The sequence below is a fragment of the Rhincodon typus genome, chromosome 29 (genome assembly GCF_021869965.1).
Source record: "Rhincodon typus isolate 14 chromosome 29, sRhiTyp1.1, whole genome shotgun sequence".
Classification (NCBI taxonomy): domain Eukaryota; kingdom Metazoa; phylum Chordata; class Chondrichthyes; order Orectolobiformes; family Rhincodontidae; genus Rhincodon; species Rhincodon typus.
Genome location: NC_063360.1, coordinates 22,295,040 through 22,318,561, shown reverse-complemented (window position 1 = coordinate 22,318,561; position 23,522 = coordinate 22,295,040). Strand labels below are relative to the sequence as shown.

Genomic DNA, 23,522 nt, shown 5'->3' with positions numbered 1-23,522 from the left:
TCCAAAAGCTTGTGATTTCAAATAAACCTGTTGGTCTATAACCCGGTATAACCAGGTGAAGAACTGGATGAACAAATGGGCCCCATTTCTGAAGAAGGGTCCAGACCCGAAACGTCAGCTTTCCTGCTCCTCTGATGCTGCTTGGCCTGCTGTGTTCATCCAGCTCTACACGTTGTTATTTCATTTCATTTTGATGTTTTCCACTGGCCTGGCTGGTCTCCCACCTATAAACCTCCATAAACTTGAGCATGTCTAAAACTCTGTCACCTTTAGCTAAACTTGTATCCAGTCTTATTCACAAAAATACCCTTTGCTCACTGACCTACTCTGAATCCTGATCTGGCAACATCTGAATTTTAAAATTCTCGTTCCTGCTCTCAAAACTCTGTGTATGGCCTCCACTTTCTCCAATCCTGCAACCTCTTTCTACCCTGCAACACTGTGATCTCTGGGTAGGAATAGCAGGATCAAAGCCTGAGCCAACTGGTCTCTCAACTACAAATAATGAGTCAAACTAGGGGTTCACATGAAGAGCAACGAGATAAAAATTTCATAAGGAAAGAATCATTTCTACAGAAACACTGCACTACAAAAGACAATGTGATGATTATGTACCGCTGATTATATCCTCAAAATGTTCCAATGTGCAATACAGTTAATTAGCTGTGGTGAACCTTGAATAAAAGGCCAATCCTCAAATAATACACCCCTGCAAATTGTCAATCAGTTACTGAGAGAGCGAAAGGACTTGCAGGAGGTGCTCTAAAACCATGGACATTCAATATGGAGAATGGACTGCTTCCAATGCACTAAACCCATATCCAATGTAAAACACAATGACCGCAGTTCAGCTTCAGGTGGTGGCAGCAGCAGTTCTGTGAAATAAATGGGTTTTTTTGGGATTTGGAGAATTCTTTCCTAAGAAGTCATGAAAACCTCTTTATTACTGATGCTTGCACAACTCCATCCGAGGGCAGAACAGTTTCTCTGCCGCTGTGGATGGTGGGTATAGAAGCTACCCATTTTATTGAAAATGTTGACAGTGCATACAATGATGATGTTGTGAACGAAGACAGCTGCAAATAAAAGACAGCTGATCTCATTCCCTGAAGTGTTCAGAGTTTGCTGTACTTTCACTGTTTGTTTACATTTTGATGAATAAGTAAAATTGAGCCACATGCTGTCATGAATTTGTGGTGATTATCTGTTATGAGCAGTGGTAGTTTCTTGATCTGAAACTAGGAGTCTATGGAACTGCAGTATGCTATTCCAAAATAACACCAATAGTAACAACCTTAAGTTTTTTTTAAATCAGGGCTTCTTCAGGAGAAGCCAACAAAATAATGCTGCATACTCCTGTCCTCGTCAGAGGAATTGCTTGATTGATCGGACCAATCGGAATCGTTGCCAACATTGCCGACTGCAGAAGTGTCTTACTCTTGGAATGTCACGTGACGGTAAGAAAAAAGATGGGAACTGGTTCAGCCAGTCAGTCTTTTTCTGCATTTGTTCGTAACTTGCGTGTGTGTGTGCACATGTGTATGATTTAAGAATTATCTGCAGTTAGGAAATTGTAAGTTGGTCTTGCTTCAGATAGTTTGTTAGCTTTTGGACCAGAAACAGACCCCATTTCAAGCTGCCTAACTGATTCGCTTTGGAATAATTCACTGGCAGAAACTTCAGTGAGAACCTGGATCCATTCTAGCATTCATATTGGCTCAAGTTTTCCTGTGAGACAGACAGATCTGGATTTTGATCATATTGAGTTTGTATTCATCTCTATTTGCTGATATAAGTTCAGTACATTGGACTCAATAAACCTATTCCTAGCCAAACGATAAATTATATTCCAGTATTGAATTCCAAGGCATAAAACTAAACATCTCAGTTTCTTACACAACAAGGTGTAGAGCTGGATGAACACAGCAGGCCAAGCAGCATCAGAAGAAGTTACCCTCCTCCCTCCAAAACAAGCCTTCCTGCTCCTCTGATGCTGCTTGGCCTGCTGTGTTCATCCAGCTCTACACCTTGTTATCTCAGATTCTCCAGCATCTGCAGTTCCTGCTATCACCTCAGTTTCTTCGCCCTTCTTGATCCAGGCTTAATGTATTCCCTTCAAATCTGTGTTTTTAATAATAGACACTTGAAGCCTATCCATCCACCAGTAGATTTCAATGAGAGACAGCAGCATTTTTGGAAGTTTATCCAATTTGACTTTTCTTCATTTCTCTAGATGCATGAGTGTTTGAGTAGGCGACAGTCCAAAGATTTCCAAATTGGTTATTTTTATCTGTAATGTACAAAAACTCTAAGCATTGTTGCTATAAAGGCACTGCTGTCTCGGTTGTGTGGCCATGCATTTATAAGGATTGACTACTGTAAGGCTACTGATGGAATGTTGATGTGGATCTGAAAAATGGATTACATTTTAACAATTTTTGGTGCTTTGAATTGATTTTTAAACTCTCTGCTTAACTAAGCAGATTGCTCTCACATTTTGGTAGTTTCAAATTTCTATCCACGGAAAGGATTTAGTAGGAGGTTTTATTAAATATTGGATTTTTAAATAGATTTTTGCAAATTGTAAAAGCAAACACCTAAATGAAAGGAGGTGAATGAGAGAGTGAAAGTTGTTTTGTCAAAACAAGAAGCAATTCTTTGCCTTAGTAAGCAGAACCTGTAAAAGCAAATTTTATTACCAGAGAGAAAGTGGGAAATCGGGGATTAATTGGTCCAGTTTCCACATTGCCACCCTGTTCGCTTTTTAAGCTTGGAATTCTGAGATTGCTCTGGACCTTCTGATGATCCAAGCCAATGAACTCCGACTTCTGATCAGCAATTCCTGTGCCCTTGGGAACCTTCTGCAAATGTTTCTGACTGACCTAGAATTGGAGACTTTGAACAGGGACAGTTCCACTGCATCTCCATGAATACTCAGCCAAGAAATGTTAGAGTGATGAAAGCCTGGCATCCAGGTAACTAGAGAACTGAACCCCACCTGACTCACCAGTGAACCAAGCTACCAGGCTGCAGTAAACCCTGACTGCATCTCCCCCAAGCACACCTGATTAATCCCCACAGCCTAAGAACCGTCCAACCCAACCACTTACCCAAATTGTTCCTCACGCAACTGTCCAGATGGCACATTACCAACCTTCCTATCTACTCATCCACTTACCTCATCCACCTCTCTACCCTACCATCTAACCAATCATTAATTCATTCACTCACCCAGTCGCTAATTTATTATGTGGGATCTGTACACACACACAAGCCCACGCGCGCGCACACACGCACAGACACACAGACACACACACACACCCCTTTGCACACTCCCCGGGTTAAAAAATACTGCACTGAGTTGGACTTCTTTAATGGATGTTGCGCTCCATATTTCTGGTAAAGCTGGGCTTGGAGGGTCTGGCAAGAAAAGAAGAGCTGCGTAGATTAGGTGAACAGCAATCCAATCATGATTGTCACTGTGGAAGATCCTGTCCATTGTTGGAGCTGGGGAAAGTAACCATTACACCCCGTATCTCACTCCACCTGAGCTGAAATGTTTGGGAGTGCCTGAAGTGAAAAGAAATTTAATGTCAGAGATAGTAGGAACTGCAGATGCTGGAGAATCCGAGACAACAAGGTGCAGGGCTGGACGAACACAGCAGGCCAAGCAGCATCATAGGAGCAGAGAGGCTAATTTAATGTCTCCTGGATTGATGTCATATTTATTTGTCTTGTCTTATTGTCCATTTTCCATCTTAAAACACGATCCATTTTTCATAGAGGTTTTAGGTGATCAGATCGAGAGAAACAGTATTGTCAAAATAATGAGCCAAAACGGAGGATCAAAATTTAAAACTTTAAATTTTTAAATTTAAACTTTTAAATTTAAAAATTTAATTGGCTGATTTCCAAACCTATTCTTTTCCTTTTAAACAAAAACATGTATCTCATTTATAGACCTAAAAAGGCTTTTTGATTCATAATCACATGTTTATACAACTGTTAATGCAGGCAATCAGGCAGTCATAGTTTTCCCTTACTTTCCAATAGCTGTAAAGTTTGGTCGCATGTCCAAAAAGCAGCGTGATAGCCTCTATGCAGAGGTACAAAAACATCAACAGCACCAGGAGCAGCTGGCATCGAAGGAAGATTCTGAGGGATTAGCACGAGTCTACACAAACAGCGTCAGTAGTGGACTGGGAGATCTGGATGACATCAGCAGCACATTCTCAGACGGGCTCCTGTTTGACTTTCCACTGACCCCTGATGGAGGGAACAGTTTTTATAACTTTGATCTTTCAACCTCTGCTGAACCATCTCCAGATCAGTCTGCTATTGACATGAGTGACATTAAGCATATTAAACAAGAGTCCATATATGAAATCATGTTGGAACCCAGTTTGTTCTCGTATCCTTCACCAGAGAGTGGGCAACTAGCCTCAGAAATCTCAATGGCAGAGATAGGTATGTATTGCTACTCTTTGTTAAGTCAGTATAGGAATTGTGCTAGAAATGTGGGCTGACAATCGTCTTATTCTGTTGACAAAATATAAAATAATTTATAGCTGTGAAGTACCATTTGGCCCATCCTAATTCACCCATCCAGAGAGATCCTCAGTTTTCCCCGTTGCATTCCTGCTGTGCTGTGAAATGATATGTTTTGCTTCAAATCATTTAACACACACGGCAATGATTCTGTTCAAATATTCATGTATGCTACTAATGACTTGAAACTCAGAGCCAATTCACAATCACAAGTTATGGAGTTGGAAATTTATAATGGGCAATAATTTGTTGTCATGGTAATGTTGAAGCTGATGGCATTCTCTGTTACCTATTTATAAAGTGAAACTATAGCTTCAGGGTAGGAGCAGGTGCACAATTAACTACTAGCAACCAGAAGTTGCTATTCATCATTCCATTATTAGATTTGCTTGATCATGTAAAGTTCATTTGACATTTTCAAGCTCACAACGATTATGCCCACTAAGTTTCTGAAAGTGATCATGGTGCAGTAAGGGAAAGAGGGAATCTGGGACCTAAGTGAACAGGGAAAGCAGCAGGATATCTGTTTAACCAATGAATATATATAAACACATGAAGAACTGGAAGGGAGGGTAACTACCATGTCAAAACAAATACAAAAAGAGAGGAAAAGAAAGACTAGATTAATGGAGAAGAATAAAATAGAAAGGGAAAATGAGAAAAAAAATCACATATTTGAAATTGACACCCAGAGAGTGATGGGAATCTGGAATTCATCGCTGTAAGAGTCATAGATACAGAAACCCTCGTAACAGCATGTAAAATAATTAGATATGCAGTTGCAATGCCAAGCCAGACCAGGCTATGGGCTAGGTCCTAGGAAATTGGATTAGAGTAGTTAGGTGCTTTTTTTTTAACTGGCATAGACTTAATGGGCTGAGGGGTCTTTTTCTGCGTCGTAGACCTTCATGACTCCATGACATTTTAAAAATTCTCCTGCAAAGTTCGAAACCTGAATGAAAGTGACTTAGTGCATCTAGTGGATAGTTCTCAGTTCACAATGCCAGTTAACAAATGATTATCATGTCATTAAAGGGGTATTTTGGCTACTAATTGCCAATGTTACATATCTGTGGTGGATTTCATTAGTGACTGTCTCGCAAATGTAGCAATTTCACGATCTTTAATGCAGAACGTAACAGCAAATGTCAAAGCTAACAACGGATGGCTGCAACTCCAACAGCAAAATTGGAGTCTGTACCTTGCCTTATTTAAACAGGTGTGAGTGCCATTAACATTACTGTTGCTTTGAGAGCAAGTTCTGGACCATTTTTACGATGTTTTATTTGTCTCTTTTCTCTCCTTTTACAGTTCAATGTTTCTTTCCTTCTTTCTCTTTTATATTTATCTTCCTGTGCCTGATTTGACATTGAATTCCTAATACTTAATCTCATTGCCAACCAAAGGAATCGCTCCTTTACCAATCACATGATATCCAGATTCTGTGGCCATGCAGTTAGGAGCTTGGATTTCCGACTTTGTGGGCAAATCCTTTTTGAATTGGAGTTTAGCGGCAAGTATAACGAACAGTAAACATCATGCGATGCCCCATATGTCCCTATCGGATAGCAATCTAAATAAGGGCCTAGAAATGCTTTATTTTGGCTTTGTAATTAGAATCTGTTTGGATTAAATGAACAAGTATTACTGGTTCTGAGCCAGTGTTTTGTATCATCCGTTTAAAACCTGCGTAATCTTCTCCAGATCGGATAGCACAGAATGTGGTGGAATCACATTCAGAGACTTGCCAGTACACAGCTGAAGAGTTGAAGCAGCTAGCCTGGCAGCCATATACACAAGAAGAAATCAGGAACTTTCAAAACAAGGTACTGATCAAATTACTTTGAGTGACCTTCAGCAATTGTATAAATAATGATTGAAAAAGTAAAAGATCTTCACACATTAAAAAAACAAAATTTTATTTAAAATAACATTTTCATTCATTCAACATTAAAATAGTTGTGAAAAAATATTTTATACCAGGCTGAGAATTTGATTATAGACTCAAACAGCAAGAACGCAAATTCCACTGAGATTATATTTCTAATTTTAACCCTTGATAGCCATCTACAATCATTAAGTTATAAACTTTCATTGCTTAGTCTTGACTATTGAAACACATTTCTGACTGATCTCCCACATCCTATCTTCCCTAAACATGAGGTCATTGAAAACTCTGCTGATTGTAACTTACTTCTCACCAAGTCCCATTCACCTACAGCCCCTTGCCACACTGGTTCCTTGTCAAGGAGCATCTTAATTTTAAAATTCTCATCTACATTTTCAGATTCCTTGCACCTTCCTATCTCTGTAACTTCCTGTAACCAATGCAACCCCCCTCCACCCCCTACCAATTCTTTGAGATATCTGCAATCCTGTATAAGAGGAGAGAGATTTAAAACAGACATGAGGAGCATTTCTTTTTGTACATGCGAACCATCTTCTGTGTAATGAACTTCCTGAGGAAGTGGTGAATTTGGGCACAATTACAATGTTTAAAATACATTTGGATAAGTACATGAATAGGAACGTTAGGAGCAATATGGGTCAGGAGCAGGCAGGTGGGACTAGTTTAGTTTGGGATTATGTTTGGAATGGATTGGTTGGACCGAAGGGTCTTTTCCTTGCTGTATGACTCTAAGACTCTAGTTTTGGCCTTTTTTGAATTCCTAATTTTAATTGTTCCATCATTAGCTGGAAGCACGGGAGTACCTTCCCTACTCTGTTGGCCTCTCTCTCTTGCTTTCCTCCTTTAAGATACTCGTTGTAACTTGCCACTTCGTCCGAATTTCTCATCAGTGACCTCAAGTCTCTTTTATGTGTCTTAGTCTCATATTTTATAATGCTGCTTCAAAGAACCTGGAGACTTTTTTTATTATGTTAAAGGCAGTGTACAAATATAAGTAGTTATTGTTGCTTTCTCGTTACATTAATGAGAAATCTCTGCCTCAGCATTGCATTGTAACAATTGGAGTTGCTTAAATGTTTGCTGGGTACTGTGCCCATTAGAGCACAGGCATGAAAACTCCATATCTCCAAAATCGGGAGCATGTTGTTCAAGGTTACCATATAAGCAAAACAAGAATTGGGCTCCACTGCAACTGTTCTGTTAACGTCGAACAAATCAGAGTTTTGATGTAATATTTTCCAGGAATTGCTGTTTGCTGCTGGAGAATATCTCCTCAATCATCACAAGAAACTTTACTTGTTTGTAGCAATTGTATATTAATTTATAAGAATTGCCTAATTATAGAAAAAATGTTGAAGCTAAATAAAAAATATCTATTGATCCTAACCAGTCAGTATTACTTGTCAGGTTCAAACACTGCAGTTTAGACCGGTGATGTCTTTTGTACAATACCTTGACTTTGATCCTGTGTTTGAACAGTCCTGTGAGGCCATGTGGCAACAGTGTGCAATCCAAGTGACAAATGCAATCCAGTACGTGGTGGAATTTGCCAAACGAATCAGTGGATTCATGGACCTGTGTCAGAATGATCAGATTATACTCCTTAAAGCAGGTACAGATCACACCTTATTCTAACAAAAGTAGCAAAAACATTGTCTTAGTAGATTTGAACACTGGGACAATAACAGGTATGCTTTTTATAAGATTGTGACAAATAGAAAGACACAGCAAAAACACCAGCATCAAAGCAGCAGTAAAGCTGAAGGCCTGATTCAGACTATGAATTCTAACCCTGTAATGTCACCTCTTGGCCCTGTCTTGAATCCGAGGGGATTTTATTTTTTTAGTCTATCTCTGCAAAACAGTCAATGTTGGAGTATTCTCAGCTATGGATTGACAGAGGGGTACGTCTGTGAATATGCTGCCCCAGGTTTTAACCAACCATAAACATGCTGTCCTGTTTTTAAAGGATTGGAAAGAGAACAAATTCTATAATGGAGGTAATTAAGTACAGGCTAAAAAGGATAATCCAATCCTAAATAAGTTGAAATATGAAATTAGACATAAATACTTTTCTTGACAGTGGAGTTATTTAAAGACTGCAGTATTATATTTAAATCAAAATACTGCAGATGTTTGAAAATCTGAAATAAAAATAGAAAGTATTATTCCAAAACATTACTTACATTCAATTCTACCCAGCATTGGGCAAGGTTTTCAATGGATCCTTCATCAGAACAGTTCAGACTCACTGAAGAGAATTTCAGAAGTGACAAATAGTGAAAAAGTAAGACAATATGTGAGGGAAAAGGAAGCAGAGTTCATGTTGCTTAGGGCTGCTGTTAGCTGTACTGCTAAAGGCAAATGAACTATGAGTTCTGTACAGTTGGGGCTCAGGGTTGTGCTAGAACAGTTCAATGGCTCTGTGTAGCAAGGGCTCTGTAAAGTCCTTCAGGAAGCCCTAGGAGCTGTGTACAGCTTGGAAGAAGGCAGTGTAAGTTAATACTCCAGTGCAACACAGAGGTATTTGTTTCATGCATGATTGGAGCTCAGGGAAATACAGAGATAGTACCAGCTTGGTGAAATGTGCTGTTTGTGAAAATCTGTAGTTGTGCTTATAAGTAAGTGGGGAAGTACAATTTCCACAAATCCAGAGGCTAGCAGACCCAGGAAAGAAAGGAAAGAACATGTGCAGTTGTTGAGGCAGTCCATGAGAAAACCACTTTTGAGGAAGTTTCAAGGTCAGGTCATCAAAAGTGAAGAATTGTAATCCTTTGTGAAATTTTAATGAGATTTGGTAACCCAAAGTGCCACTGCATCTTAGAGATGGTTGGTTGGTTGACTGAGATCTACTTGTTCACATTTGCTATTCAGTGTACTCTTTAAGATGTTCAACCATCATTTGTCAGTTATCCATATTTGCCTAATGTTAAGTTTGGGCTGCTAGAATAATAGTCATATATATCTTTGCGTAGTGTAATTTCTTTTGTCAATTATATTTTCGTGTTTGAGAAAGTTTGATTTGTAGCAAATTAGTTCATGTTTCTTGACAAAAGAAATCTGGCTGGAGTGTTTCCAATATAAAACCAGACACAGTTTAAAACCTAAAAATTGACCATATCACCAAACTTGTTAAACTTAAAAAATAAAAACCGGAAAAACTGCAGATGCTGTAAATCGGGAACAAAAACAAAGTTGGTGAAAAAGCCCAGCAGGTCTAGCAGCATCTGTGAAGGCAAAAACAGGGTTAACATTTTGGGTCCGGTGAACTGTTCTGAGGAAGGGTCGCTGGACCCGAAACATTAACTCTATTTTTTCCTTCACAGATGCTGCCAGACCTGCTGGGCTTTTCCAGCAACTTTGTTTTTGTTAAACTTAAAATTTGTTATGACCAGTGGAGGAGTGGGACCAGAAAGGAATCGGTGCACTCTTTCAACCTCTATTATAACACTGTATTGCAAAACAGCCAGAAGTGAACACGCCAGTATAATAAATCTATTTCATTCCAGAGACCAGCTATAAATATCTAGTCTGTAAGAATATATTACTGTCTTTGGAAAATTGCCTGGAAGTTCTTAAGTGAATCATCATAAAAACTGATAACACTTTCTATATTAACATTGAATTTTTAAAATGGAAGATACAGCATTAGAATGCTTCAAACAGTTCATAGAAATTATTACAATGTTAGATATGGCAACATGATTAGATTTGAATTAACCCTCCATTTCAGAGCGGAAGTTATTTTTGTTACAAAATAAATTGCACATGTGAAACACAAACAATAAAGAAAAAATTGACTGGATTTATGATCTGGTCTGGATATAGTAAACTTGATACTAAAAGGTGGATGTGAAGGCCAAGTTATGAATGAACTGTTTACAAATCAGGAATATTGGAACAGATGAATATATTGCTTATAACTGATCTTAGAATCTCAGCACATTAATGCGGTTGTTCTTGTACCATCTATTTATTCAAATATTATTTCTTGCTTTGCAAATACTTAATCCAATTCCATTTTTAAATACATTTGGTATCTGCTTCAATAACTGCTTGTCATAAAGCTGTTCTTAAAAACTTCCTCAATTTTCACCTGAATTCTTTTTGTGATGACCTTGTGTCTCAGTCCTCCTGTTCATTTACTTTTGTCAACTTTTCCACTGCAGTTTCCTCTGAAGATTTCTAAATGGTGGATGTTTAATATCATCCTTCATCATTTAATCCCACATTCCTCTTCCTTTGTGAAAACAGAGACAAATTGGAAGATTTATTTTTTACCAACACACAAAATGGAAAGCTCACAGGATTGGAAGGAATGCAGATCTCATCATTGCCAACTCCACCCCAATCCCCATCCAAGCACTACTCTGTAAGTTAGAGAGTAAAGTCAGGCTGAGTGTAAATCCAGTATTTCATCTAAGTGGGCAAATTAAGTTAAAATTACTCCCAAAATTGACCACTTCTGCCATCCCCGTTTGTTGAGTGCACGTTATTTTTAATTAACCTTTTATCTTGGGTACGCTTCTAAGTAGCATCTTGCCCTTTTATGTTCAAGCTTATCAAATTTCTAATTCAGTTTTGCTCTCTTATTTTAAAGATTCTTTTTGAAATGCCAATTTGAAATTGATGAATTCTAACCACACATTGAAATTTCTGTTCCATATTAAAATGTGTTAAAATATAAGATTAAAATGGAATCTTCTGTTTTTATTTTCTAGGTTGCCTAGAGGTCTTATTGGTTCGAATGTGCCGAGCATATAACCCTTTGAACAATACAATTTTTTTTGAAGGAAAATATGGAGACACACAGATCTTCAAATCATTGGGTAAGATTTAATTAACATGTGGATAAGGAGGCATCACAGTAAATGCAATTAGCCTAAAAGTCTGACAGTACTGAATTGACACCTAAGTTTCCTAAAGAGCTCAAGCACAGAATTAGGAAAGCAAGAAGGGCCATTAAATGACCTTGGTAGGTAGGGTTAAAGAGAATCCCAAGGTATTCTACGCATACATTAAAAACAAGAGGATAACAAGGGAGAAGGTAGGATCAAGGAATTTGAGCTTGGAGGCAGAGGCTGTGGTGAGATCCTAAATGAATACTTTGTGTCGGTATTCACCCAGTAGAAGGATATAGAGGATAGTGAGATTAGTGTGGAGCATGCTAATATGTTAGAGCATTTTGAGATCAAGAAAGAAGTGGTGTTGGATCTCTTGAAGAGCATTAAGGTGGATAAATCACTAGGGCCTGATGGTGTAGGCAAGAGAGGAGGTTGCTGGGGCCTTGACCAAGATCTTTGTATCCTCACTAGCCACTGGAGAGATCCCGGAGGACTGGCGAGTAACTACTTGTTGTTCCTCTGTTCATGAAGACAAATATGGATAATCCGGGAAACTGTAGACCGGTGAGTCTCACATCAGTGCTTGGGAAGATTTTGGAAAGAATTCTTAGGGATAGGATTTATGCACATTTGGAAAAGCATAGCCTAATTAGAGACGTTCAGCATGGCTTTGTGCGGGGCAGGTCATGTCTTACTAACTTGACTGAATTTTTCAAGGTGACGCTGAAGGTGATTGCTGAGGATAAAGCAGTGGATGACATTTACCTGGATTTTAGTAAGGCTTTCAACAAGGTCCTTCATGGTAGGGTCATCCAGAAGATTAAGATGCATGGGATCCACAGTGACTTGGCCGCTTGGATTCAGAATTGAGGCAGCGGGTAGTGGTGGAAGGGTGTTTTTCTGGCTGGAAGTCCTTGCCAGCGGTGTTCCACAGGGATCTGTACTTAGTCCTTTGCTGCTTGTGATATATGTAAATAACTTTGATGAAAATGTAGACGGATGGGTTATTAAGTTTGCAGATGATACAAAGTTGTGGATTGCGTAGAAGGTTGTCAAAGGATGTAGCTGTAGAGGATGTCAAAGGATGTGGATCAGTTGCAGATATGGGTGGAGAAATGGCAGGTAGAGTTTATTCTGGGTAAATGTGAGGTGCTGCACTTCGGAGATCAAATTTTAAGGAAAAGTATGCAGTTAATTGCAGGACCCTGAACAGCATTAATGTACAGAGGGATCTTGGGGTTCAAGTCCATAGTCCCCTGAAAGTGGCCACACAAGTGGATAGGGTGGTAAAGAAGGCCAATGGCATGCTTGCCTTTATTGGTCAGGGAATTGAGTACAAGAGTCAGGATATCATGTTGCTGCTTTATAAGATTTTGGTTAGGCCCCATTTAAGATTATTGCATTCAATTCTGGTCACCACATTGCAGGAAGGATGTGGTGGAGGCTTTGGAGAGGGTGCAGAAGAGGTTTATCAGAATGCTGCCTGGATTACAGGGTATGAGCTATAAGGAGAGGCTGGAAAAGCTCAGGTTGTTTTCTCTGGAGCAACAGAGGCTGAGGGGAGACTTGATAGAAGTCTCTAAAATTATGGGATGCATAGATAGGGTTAACGGTTAAAATCTTTTTCCCAGAGTTGAAATGTCTAATACTAGGGGGTATGCATTTAAGGTGAGAGGGGGAAAGTTCAAAGGAGATATGAGAGGTAGGTTTTTAACACGGAGTGTTAGGAGTCTGGAACGCGCTACCGGGGTGGTGTTGGAGGCAGATATGATAGGGGCGTTTAAGGGACTTTTAGACAAGCACACAAGTATGCAAGGAATGAAGGAATGTGGACCAAGGGCAGGCAGAAAGGATCAGTTTAATTTGGTATCATGTTGGCACAACATTGTGGGCCAAAGGGCCCATTCCTATGCTATACTGTTCCATGTTCTATGTTCTTTCCCAAATAGAGATCAGTAAGCGCACTCATTACAAGCTAGGACTCTTTCACCAGCCGTATTGGTATAAGCATAGAAATTTGGTCAAACTTTAGATTTGGATTTCCATTTTTGTATTGCAGTAATAAGGTCAATTTCCCAGCTTTGACTCAGAGTGAAGAAATTCTGCCTCAGCTTTGAATATATTTAATATCTCCACCTCAACAGTCCTCTATAGTAAAGAATGTTACAGATTCACTAACCTCTGAGAGAAAAAGTGAAGAAAATTGAGACCACTGCAGACTATGGAAGTTGAGGATGTAAATCTATCCTAAAAGGTTTTGAAATTAAGGCATTTCTCAAGTGCTACTCTTAAGACATTCAGTTTAGGAATTACAGAAATAATATACTTTTGCAACTGTTTTATGATGATAATAATGACAAATTTTATCTCCATTACCAGTAATCTGTTCTTGCAGATGATTTTGCAGCTGTATTTATAGAGCTGATGTTTCCTCTTTAGGTTGTGATGATTTGATCAACATTGTGTTTGACTTGGCAAAAAGCTTGTGCTGCCTGCATTTGACAGAGGAAGAGATTGCATTATTCACAGCTGGCATCTTGTTATCACCAGGTATGTAAAATATGGATCTTAAAGCATTAAGCTGGAAAATACAGACACTGTATATGATGTAGGAGCAGAAGTACGCCGTACAGCCCATCAAGTCTGCCATGTCATTCAATGAGATCATGCCTGATCTGATAATCTTCAATTCGACTTATCCCTATTATCCTATGATTCCCTTAATGATCAGAAATCTGTCTGCCTCAGCTCTGAATATATTTAATGAATCCACCTCAACAGCCCTCTATAGTAAAGAATTTTACGGATTCACTACCCTCTGAGAGAAAAAAATGAGTGTCCCCTTACTCTGAGATTATACCTTCTGGATCTAGAAGCTGAAACAGCCTCTCTATACAGATTGGGATATCTGGTCAGCATGAACGAGTTGGACCAAAGGGTCTGTTTCTGTGCTGTATAACTCTGATCTGTTCTGTGAAGCCACCTAAGAATCTTAATGTATTGACTTTCAATGTGTGTAGTCTGGTGATGATGTCTGTCATTCTAAAATGGTGTCTTTTCCATAACTCCTCCCTTGTTACATCTTCACCTAAGCAGTGGAGCTGAAGTGTTTCCTGAACAATTGCAGCAGAATTCAGTTTTAAATGCTTTAAAGTAGACAGCTGAAGATAAACATCTTGGAATGTAGAAATGAGAAATGTTTGCCATATTATTGAATCTCTAAATTGTTAGACAGTAAAAATGCTATCAATCCAGAACTTGACTTTTCATTCCAAGGGAGTCAGCCTTCTTTACAGGGAGACTCTGCAAACCTTTAAAAATGGTTGCCAAGCCCTGATTCCAGGATCCCTTGCCCTGTTTGCAGCCCCCAATTTTTACCAGTGTGGATTGATGTAGGTCACAATCCTTCACCCTGTACTCCTGAACTACTTGGTTTAAGAGCAGGATCAGGCATCTCCTAGTCCCTTACAATTTTTTGGTGAGAGACAAGCTTTTCAAGGAGTCATGCTCACACCCCTCCAAGGTGTTATGAATCATCACGTAGATGAGGAAACCTTTTGGAAGAACATATAATGAGGCTTGGCCAAGAGCCCAAGACATTTCTTTGTGTTTCAAAATACCTGCACCCAACAGAAAACATTGCTTGATTGACAGCTGTTACTTTTTGATTGCACAATATTTATTTTGTACAAGATAAAGGCATCCATGGGATAGTAGCTTCTTTTGTTGAAACTTTAAAGGTCTGAATGGCTGGTACTTGTATAGGGCCACAGTAGAAGTGTTTTTTTTTTAAATAAAGTTTTAATGAAGGACTAGGTTTTATAAATCTGTAATAGGTTGGCACTGAGGGTATAAAGACTCATGCAGAGTCGGTGGCGAGCTTAGTTAGCATGGAAGACCCATGAGGGTGACAGGGTAGGATGCAAATAGCTACGGAGGATATGAGTCGTCAAGTGATTTTGAAAAAAAAGTAGTTAATCTTTTCTGGAGGAGTTAGCTAAAGGAGGAATGTTGGCTAGGATATTGTGATAACTCCTTCACTTTTAGGAATGCTAAGGAGATATTTTCAAAGGCAGGCGAGGACTTTGTTTAATGTGAGAACATGCAAAGTGAGTAAAGAGTAAGCCACTTGGCCCTTCAAACCTGCTCTGCCATTCCGTACGGTCATGGTTGATCTGATATTAACCTCCATTCTACATTCCTGAATATCCCTGATCGTTCATTCTCTTGGTAATCAAGAATCTTCCTACCTCTGCCTTAAAAATATTTTTAAGATTCTACATCCACTGCCTTTGGGGAAGGGTATTCCAAACACACTCAACCATCTGAGACAGAAAATGTTTCCTCATCTCTGTCCTAAATGGGCAACCTCTTATTTTTAAATGATGACTCCTTGTTCTAGATTCCTCCACAAGAGAAAATATCCTCTTGATATTCACCCATTCAAATCCCCTCAGGATCTTATATATTTCAATTAAGCCACTGACAACTCTTCTAAACACCAGAGGATACAGATCTAGCCTATCTAGCCTTACTTTGTAATAAAACATACCATTCCATCAGCTTTCCTGATTACTTGCTGTACCTGCATATTAACCTTTTGTGAATCATGCACTGGGACACACAGATCTCTCTGAATCTCAGAGCTCTTCAACCCCTCACTGTTTAGATAATATGCTCCTTTTGTATTCTTTCTATAAAAATGGACAATCTCACATTTTCACAGTGTCCTCAACTTGCCTGATCTTTGCCCACTTACCTAACCTATCCATATTCCTGTGTAGGCTTCTTATATCCTCTTCACAACTTGATTTCCCACCTATTTTTATGTAATCTGCAAATTTAGCTACCATACCTTCAGTGCCTTCATCCAAATCATTTATATAAAATTGTGTAGAATTGAAGCCCCAGCACTGACCTTTGTGGCACATCACTCATGACATCCTGCCAATCTTATTCCTACCCTCTGCTTCCTGTTAGCTAGCCAATCTCCTATCCACACCAATATGTTACTCTGTGCACCATGAAGTTTTAGTTTCACAAAAACTATTAATGTGGCACTTAGCAAATGTCTTCTGGAGTGTTTAAGTTCAGTACATCCATTTGTTCCCATTTTATCTACAGCATTAGTTACTTCTTCAAAGTACTCCAGTAAATCAGTTAAACATGACTTACTTCTTCAAAGTCATGTTTAACTGATTTACTGGAGTACTTTGAAGAAGTAACTGGTAAAACCTGAAAAATGATTATTTATTCCACATAAATAAGGATTTATGAGCTGGTAAAAGAAATAACAATGCAGAACGATGCTTAGTTTCAAGAAGTTATTTGAGGTGCACTGCCTGTGTTATATATATTTTGATGAGTAGCCATCAAATTTGCCATACAATAAACCAGTATGAGGCTTCATAAACAGCCATTCCATTGAATCAATTTTATTTCTCGGGCATTGGCACAAAATCAATGGTATTAGGATGGCCACTATTTTACATAGTGCATGATATTTCATTCCACTGACTGTGTAAAGGAATTGATTGCATGAACTGTTGTCATGACAAGGATGGACTGTCTTTGTCTACTCATTACTCCAGTTAACAAACATACTGTTTAGAATAGAAATAATATAACTGCTTAACCCTCAAAATAACCCAACACATATGCATGCGCACATCAGATAAAGGAGAAAAGATGGACATCTAGCTGCAGAAATTCACTTTGTGTTGGGGGAAAAAACATGTTTGGCCAATAATTGCTAGTCCTTGATCTGGTGTTCAAACATGTGTAAACAGGTCACTAAACGTGCATAGTTGTCTCTGGAGTCTTGGCAGACACATCTTGCTCATTAAACACAGTATTGAGAAGACTTTCAGTTGTTTTTCAATCTGTTTCACACTGGATTCACAGCAGTGATGGTTTAAAAACAGGAGAGAGATGAGCTGGGCTGCCTTTCATCAAAAGGTTTTTCCCCTGATGAAAACGAAAAATATTTCGAAGCAAAATATTGTCTAAACAAGACAGCCATAAAACTCGGGTAGCTTCAATCTGAGAAGTGAGTCCAAGCAACTATGCAATTTGCCAGACATCTCTTCTTTTTAAATAAATGTTCTAATGTGTCCTTTCACTGACCACTTTTTTTAAAAAACCATCAATCCAGGTATCTTCACAGAAATTAAAATTAAATTTAATATTTTCATAGTCCTTCAAAACCCAAGTCCTCAAAAAGAAATCACATATACACATGGACACATCACATTATGAAAGTTATATAATGGGCAACAAATCCAATATCACTTGTTTGGCCTGGCAAAATATTACAACCTATTGTCTTTTTAAAGGTTTCTTTAGTATGTGCGGAATGTTTCACTTTGCCTCTTTCTTTTAGATCGACCATGGTTGACAGAAGCTAGAAAAGTCAAGAAGTTACAGGACAAGATTTTTGAGGCATTGCAACATGTCATTCACAAAAATCAGCTGGATGATGACAAGCTATCAAAGGTATATTGAATTGTTTCAGGGGATCATAGACACAGAAATTAGTATGCCTGGCTGCAATCAACAATGGATGAATAATGTATAGTGCTTTAATATAAAGGATTATTTCAGGATCCATCACAGAATCATAGTAGTGGAAATATGGGCATCAAATCAAAAAGGTATTAGGAGGTGATCAAAATCAGAAAGTTGTAGGAGAGTTTCAGCGAGGAACAGCACCTTTGGCAAGGGCACAGACTGTATACAGGGGTTGGAAATAATGGCTTTGAGCTTTATTGCATTTAGCAACAGGCCATTGCAGCATGTACAAGGTGACATGTCTCATAAGCAGCATGACTACACAAAGACAGTAGAATTTTCTTATTTCACCAAATAAAATTCAAATCACATATGAATGAATAAGTTTATCATTTGGCTGTTTTTATTTCCAATCTTAAATAAACGTATTCCTGAACATAATCTTTATCTAGCAATGCAGCTCTGCACATTGCAGGACTGGGGAACATTTCCTTTGGTATTCTTTGTTTCTGTTGCATTATGTTGCCAAAATGTCAATCAATTTCTAAAACTTAATGTGAATATTTGAATTAGTGCACAGTTTGCTTAGTCTTAAGTGGAATTATTTTTGTGTGTAAAAGGATTATTCTGACTTTGTTTAAAATATTGGTTACGTGATCTAGGTGTGCACAGCTTGCAAGTATGGTCCATGATACATGAAGAAAATAGGAATCAGGGAATTTGGAAAAAAGAAACCCAAAAATATGGGTTCCTTCCAAGGCCTGCCAAGTTTAACATCAAAACCTGCTTTTTTTTTCCAACGAATTTCCGTCCTGATAACCAAGCAGATTGATAGGGTGGGTAAAACAGTTGGGAAGCAACTGGGTCTTAAAAGCTTCAGTCAGGGTTTTCTTAGGGTTTTTGGTGTATAAATTGAATGATGTTCAGAGTCTCTGGGGTTTGAGTTGAGGAGTTAGTTTCATAAATGCAAGTTGGGATAGTGGTGGTCATGGTACTTGGAGCATCTAATCTTTCATTTGCCCGAATTCCCAAGGCCTGGGAAAGCTGGTCAGCAGCTTTTAAAAGTAAAAGTGGAGACAGGCATGCAGCTTCCTGAAAACAATTTAATGACCAACCCATATATTAAAATCAGAGATGGTAGGAACTGCACATGGTGGAAAATCTGAGATAACAAGGTGTAGAGCTTGAAAATTTTTCTAATGAAGGGTCTAGGCCCAAAACGTCAGCCTTCCTGCTCCTATGATGCTGCTTGGCCTGCTGTGTTCATCCAGCTCTACACCTTGTCATACCATATATTAAAATGGTTGTTCTCCTGCAAGCCAATCTACCTCCACTAAAACTGCTTTGGGGAATTAAAATCCTCTCATGATGTCTGGTCCTTGATCATCCCTTTCTCTGTGCATTATGCAGTTGGAAAAATTATCTTAATTCATGCTGCTCACTGTCACATTCACTTGGCATCAGAAAGATAATAGATCATAAATCCAACCAGCAACTGAAGCAACATTGCATGTCTAATCCAACCCTAAGTGATAGGCTTTCCTTCAATTAAAAAAAGCTTAAAATTGTTGTGATATATTCGACAGGAGAAAACTGTTTCAAGCCTGAAGGGAAAGATATTGCAAATATTTGTCTAGTTATTAAAAAGAAATATTAAAATAATTCATTGAATAATGGATAGGTGACTATAACAATAAAACAGCAGATAATTTCAATTTCAATCAAGAAATCGGACACAATGTACATATTATAGTTTTTGAGGAACAATCTATGTCGTTTGTTCTTAAAATGTCAGTATATGTAATACAATGATATCCTGTATGTGCAAAGTTAAAAGCACTGCAAGATGTCTGAGCGTCTGGAATATTCACTGACTTGCAATGAACTGGTGGGGCCTAATCTGACTTCACATTCTAAATCCCGTGGTTCAAATGTAATTTCAATGCACCAAATTGCTTTTTAAAAAAGGATTCTGCAGTTTTCAAGTAACATTTACATTTGTGCCTTTTGTTGCATCACTTTAGCTACACTGAGGCCTCTAGCCCTGACAAAAATAAATAGACACAGCCATGCCATCTGATTTTACATCAGTCTAAATTCCACAGGCATCATTAAGGCCAAAACTTTAAAAGAGCCCAACATTGAAAAAATCAGGTGGTTAGTTAGCCCATTTTGCTGATCTGGTGTCCATACACTGCTTGTATATAAAATTTCTGACATTGTGAGTACTTTTAATCAAATGTGCCTATTTGAAGCTGGCAGAATCAGGTACATTTCTGTCTGGTATCCTGCCTGTTGTGTGTAAACGACCACAAGCTACCCTTAATTTGGCTACTTATTAAGAAACCTCACGGGCAATCAAGTACTGAAAACAATGATTTAAACTTTATTACATTTACCAACGAAAATAAGACCCCTCAAGTGGGCAAATTAAGCCTCACAACTTAACTTGGCTATCACCCAATTAATGGTGGTTTTTAGCTACGATTCCAACCAACGGTGTGTCTCTGGATGTGTCCAGGGTGTGATCTTGTTCAGTGTTGTTCTCTGGAGTTCTGTTCCCAAGGAATCCTGGGGTTGAATTCTTATACAATTTTCTGTCCTTCAAGCTTGTAGTATGACGTTATTGATGATCCTTTAGATTCTTTCATCCAAAATATTGCAAATCTACACTTTGCCTTCCTATCAGAAGTAGTATCTTTGTTCGTTGTTACATTTGGCATTGACTGCCTGTGTGTAGACACAGCTTTCCTGTGATTAACTCCTTAAATTCTTCTGCAGGGCAATCATTTGTCCTTGTGGCATAAGGCAGCCATTTATCAAGCAGTTCTTAAAACAGTTTTGTTCATGTTGCCTTGACTCTTTCTTCTCCCAGGCATGGCTAATTGCTTTCCTGAATAACAGTTTGTCCTTGTCCCTTAACAGTTTATTCCATATAGAGTTATTGCTGCTTCTTTCAATCTATGAATAGTTATTAAAGTTCTGAAGCTTACATTATCACATGCCCAATTTGGAAGCCAGTGCAACATTACTTTAGACAGATGCAAAACTGATCAGGCCTAAGGTGTAGGAGCAAAAGTAGGACATTGGGCCCATTGAGTCAGTTCTGCCATTCAATGAGCTCAGTGCTGATCTGTTAATCCTCAACTCCACTTCCTGCCTTTATTCCATAGCTTTTGATTCCCTTACCGATTAAAAATCTGTTTATCTCAGCCTTGAATATTCTTAATGGCCCAGCCTCTACAGCCCTCTGCAGTAAAGAAATCCATAGATTCATTACCCAATGAGAGATGAAATTCCTCCTCATCTTTCTCTTAACTGGATGACCCTTTACTCTTGAGATTATGACCTTTGGTCTTAGACTCTCCCACAAGGGCAAACAAACTCTCTGCATCTTCTCTGCAACGTTCCCCTATGAATATTATATATTTAAGTAAGGTCGCCTCTCATTCTTCTAAACTTGAATGATAACAAAGTCAACATACTCAGTCTCTCCTCATAAGAAAATCCCTTCATATCTGGAATCGATCTAGTGAACCTTCTATGGACTGCATCCAATGCCAGTATACCTTTCCTTAGATAAGGGAACCAAAACTATTCACAGTGATGTTCTACTTAATGCTGTTGATTTCCTTCTAGAGACTTAGTTTAAATTGACTTAACTGAAACTACGAAGAAAGTACGGTAACGTCAGTGATGTTGTAAAATGCTAAATGAACACCACCACTACCAGCACAATTTGCTCTATTTTGCGTTCTCCAGCCTACCATGAAGTTTAAGTCGTAAATGTGCCTGAGCCAACACGAATTCAATGTCATTTGGGAGTGAATTATCCCATTTTACTTCACTTCAGCATGACATTTTACATCGTAGTTTTCTGGCTCATTATTTTAATGAAGATGTTCACATTACATTTAAAACAGTGGACAATGTTATAAAAAGCAAAGTGGACCTAGGCTTGTCAGAGAATGCCTGCAGACAAGCTACAGTGGAAGTGTTAAGAAGGTGCAAGACATAAGTGCATACCAAACCAAGACAGCAGAGGAAGGGTCACCAGACCCGAAACGTTAACTCTGTTTTTTCCTTCACAGATGCTGCCAGACCTGCTGAGCTTTTCCAGCAACTTTGTTTTTGTTGCAGCAGATTTTCTAGCAGGGGTAACTACAAACAGCAGCATTCATATGCTAATCTTCTAAGAACTAATTTCTGGGCTTTGAAACAAAAATAAAATTCTACTTTTTGACATTATTTAAATAAATTATCAAAGAAGCCCTCCCTATTTCTTAACAGCTCAATGCATTTTTTTCTCTTCCTTCTCAACAGCTGATCTCCAAATTGTCCGTGGTGAAGTCCGTATGCAACCTTCATGTGGATAAGCTACAGCTATTTAAGTTGCTACATCCACAAACAGTGCACAACTTTCCTCCACTCTACAAGGAAGTATTCAGCACAGAGATGCAATATCCAGACTCCTCCAACAGCTAAATTTGGCAGTTCTGTGCAACTGTGCATTCCCAACGTGAAAAATAGGATTTAAATTCCTGTATCACCAATTGCAATAGCACTAGGATGAATGTACCACACTTCATATGGTTTCACCGCAACAGTCAAAAGAATGTAAATACTTGGATGATAAGTAGTGGAAAAAGAATCCCTTGTGCATGACATTTAAAAGCTGCTCCATTGTGTTCATGGACAAGAGTTAATTCAGAATTGCAAGACTGACCTTCCAATGCTCTTTGTGGAATTTGTTTCTGCTGGTAAAAAGAACTGTGGATTAAAGGAATATTGATGGTATTTTATCTGTAATGCAAACCTATATATTTTATGAAGGGTTTTTCTTTTTACTGAGTTTTCATTGATTTCAGGGTTGCTCTTGTGGTTTAAATTGATGGAACAATTATTACGCAGACAGTTTTTTACTTCAGCAGTAATGAATCGTGATGAAGATTTGAAGGAATGGATCAAAATTTCTTGAAACTAAATTACAATAATGCTGAAACCAGCAATTAAATACTTGGAAATCTTATACATGTAAATATGTATGTGTTTATATTATTACTATATATCTTTAGGAAATGGTCAAAAAAGACATCTGCATGTAATAATAACTAAAAGATTATGGTATCCATTAGCACAATGACCATGTTAGTGGACAGTAGTCATAGCTTTGCAAAGTATTTTACTTTCTTAGACTGAAGTCCAGTGTTTCCCTCAGTAGCCATAAAATGGTATGTTGAGCTGTGGCAGAAGCACATTAGATGCCTAAACAAGGGTTTCTATATTTTACTGCTCGGAAACCAAATTATTCCAGGCGATGGGGAACCCTGAATAATGTATTGAAAAATGCAGTCACAGTGGCTGGATAGATTTCTCAATAGCCAGCTGTAAAATGGCTGCAATCTTCAAAAAGTGACAGCCAAAACCCAGTATAGTACCCCAACGAAGTGACATTTGGCCTCTTTTTGTAGGCAGTCAGAAAATTAAATCGATGTAGTTGAATAGCTGGTAAAAACAAAATAATAAACCGCTGATCTACACACAGCAGGCAAGACTGTGCATCCCTAAAAATGCATTTTTTCTCAAGTGCTAATCCCTTGCTGCACCCAACACATTTAAAATAGTCACCAAATGTTATCTATAATTGTTTTGTTTCTTTCAGGAAAGTTTTCATCCATTACCTGATTTTCCAAAAGACAATATGTAGTATC

General features: G+C 38.4%; 1 protein-coding gene across 1 annotated transcript in view; it reads left to right on the top strand.

Moving 5' to 3' along the window:
• Positions 1–22,840, top strand: part of LOC109912504 (nuclear receptor ROR-beta-like) — a 41,539-nt gene extending 18,699 nt beyond the window's left edge. Inside the window, exons 3-10 of the mRNA XM_048614263.1 lie at positions 1,316–1,457; positions 4,054–4,467; positions 6,253–6,374; positions 7,937–8,069; positions 11,179–11,286; positions 13,741–13,851; positions 17,684–17,796; positions 22,135–22,840. Coding sequence (XP_048470220.1) covers positions 1,316–1,457; positions 4,054–4,467; positions 6,253–6,374; positions 7,937–8,069; positions 11,179–11,286; positions 13,741–13,851; positions 17,684–17,796; positions 22,135–22,296 — 1,305 coding nt within the window. The 3' untranslated portion in view covers positions 22,297–22,840. The remainder of the gene's footprint in view (positions 1–1,315; positions 1,458–4,053; positions 4,468–6,252; positions 6,375–7,936; positions 8,070–11,178; positions 11,287–13,740; positions 13,852–17,683; positions 17,797–22,134) is intronic.
• The last annotated feature ends 682 nt before the right edge of the window (positions 22,841–23,522 follow it).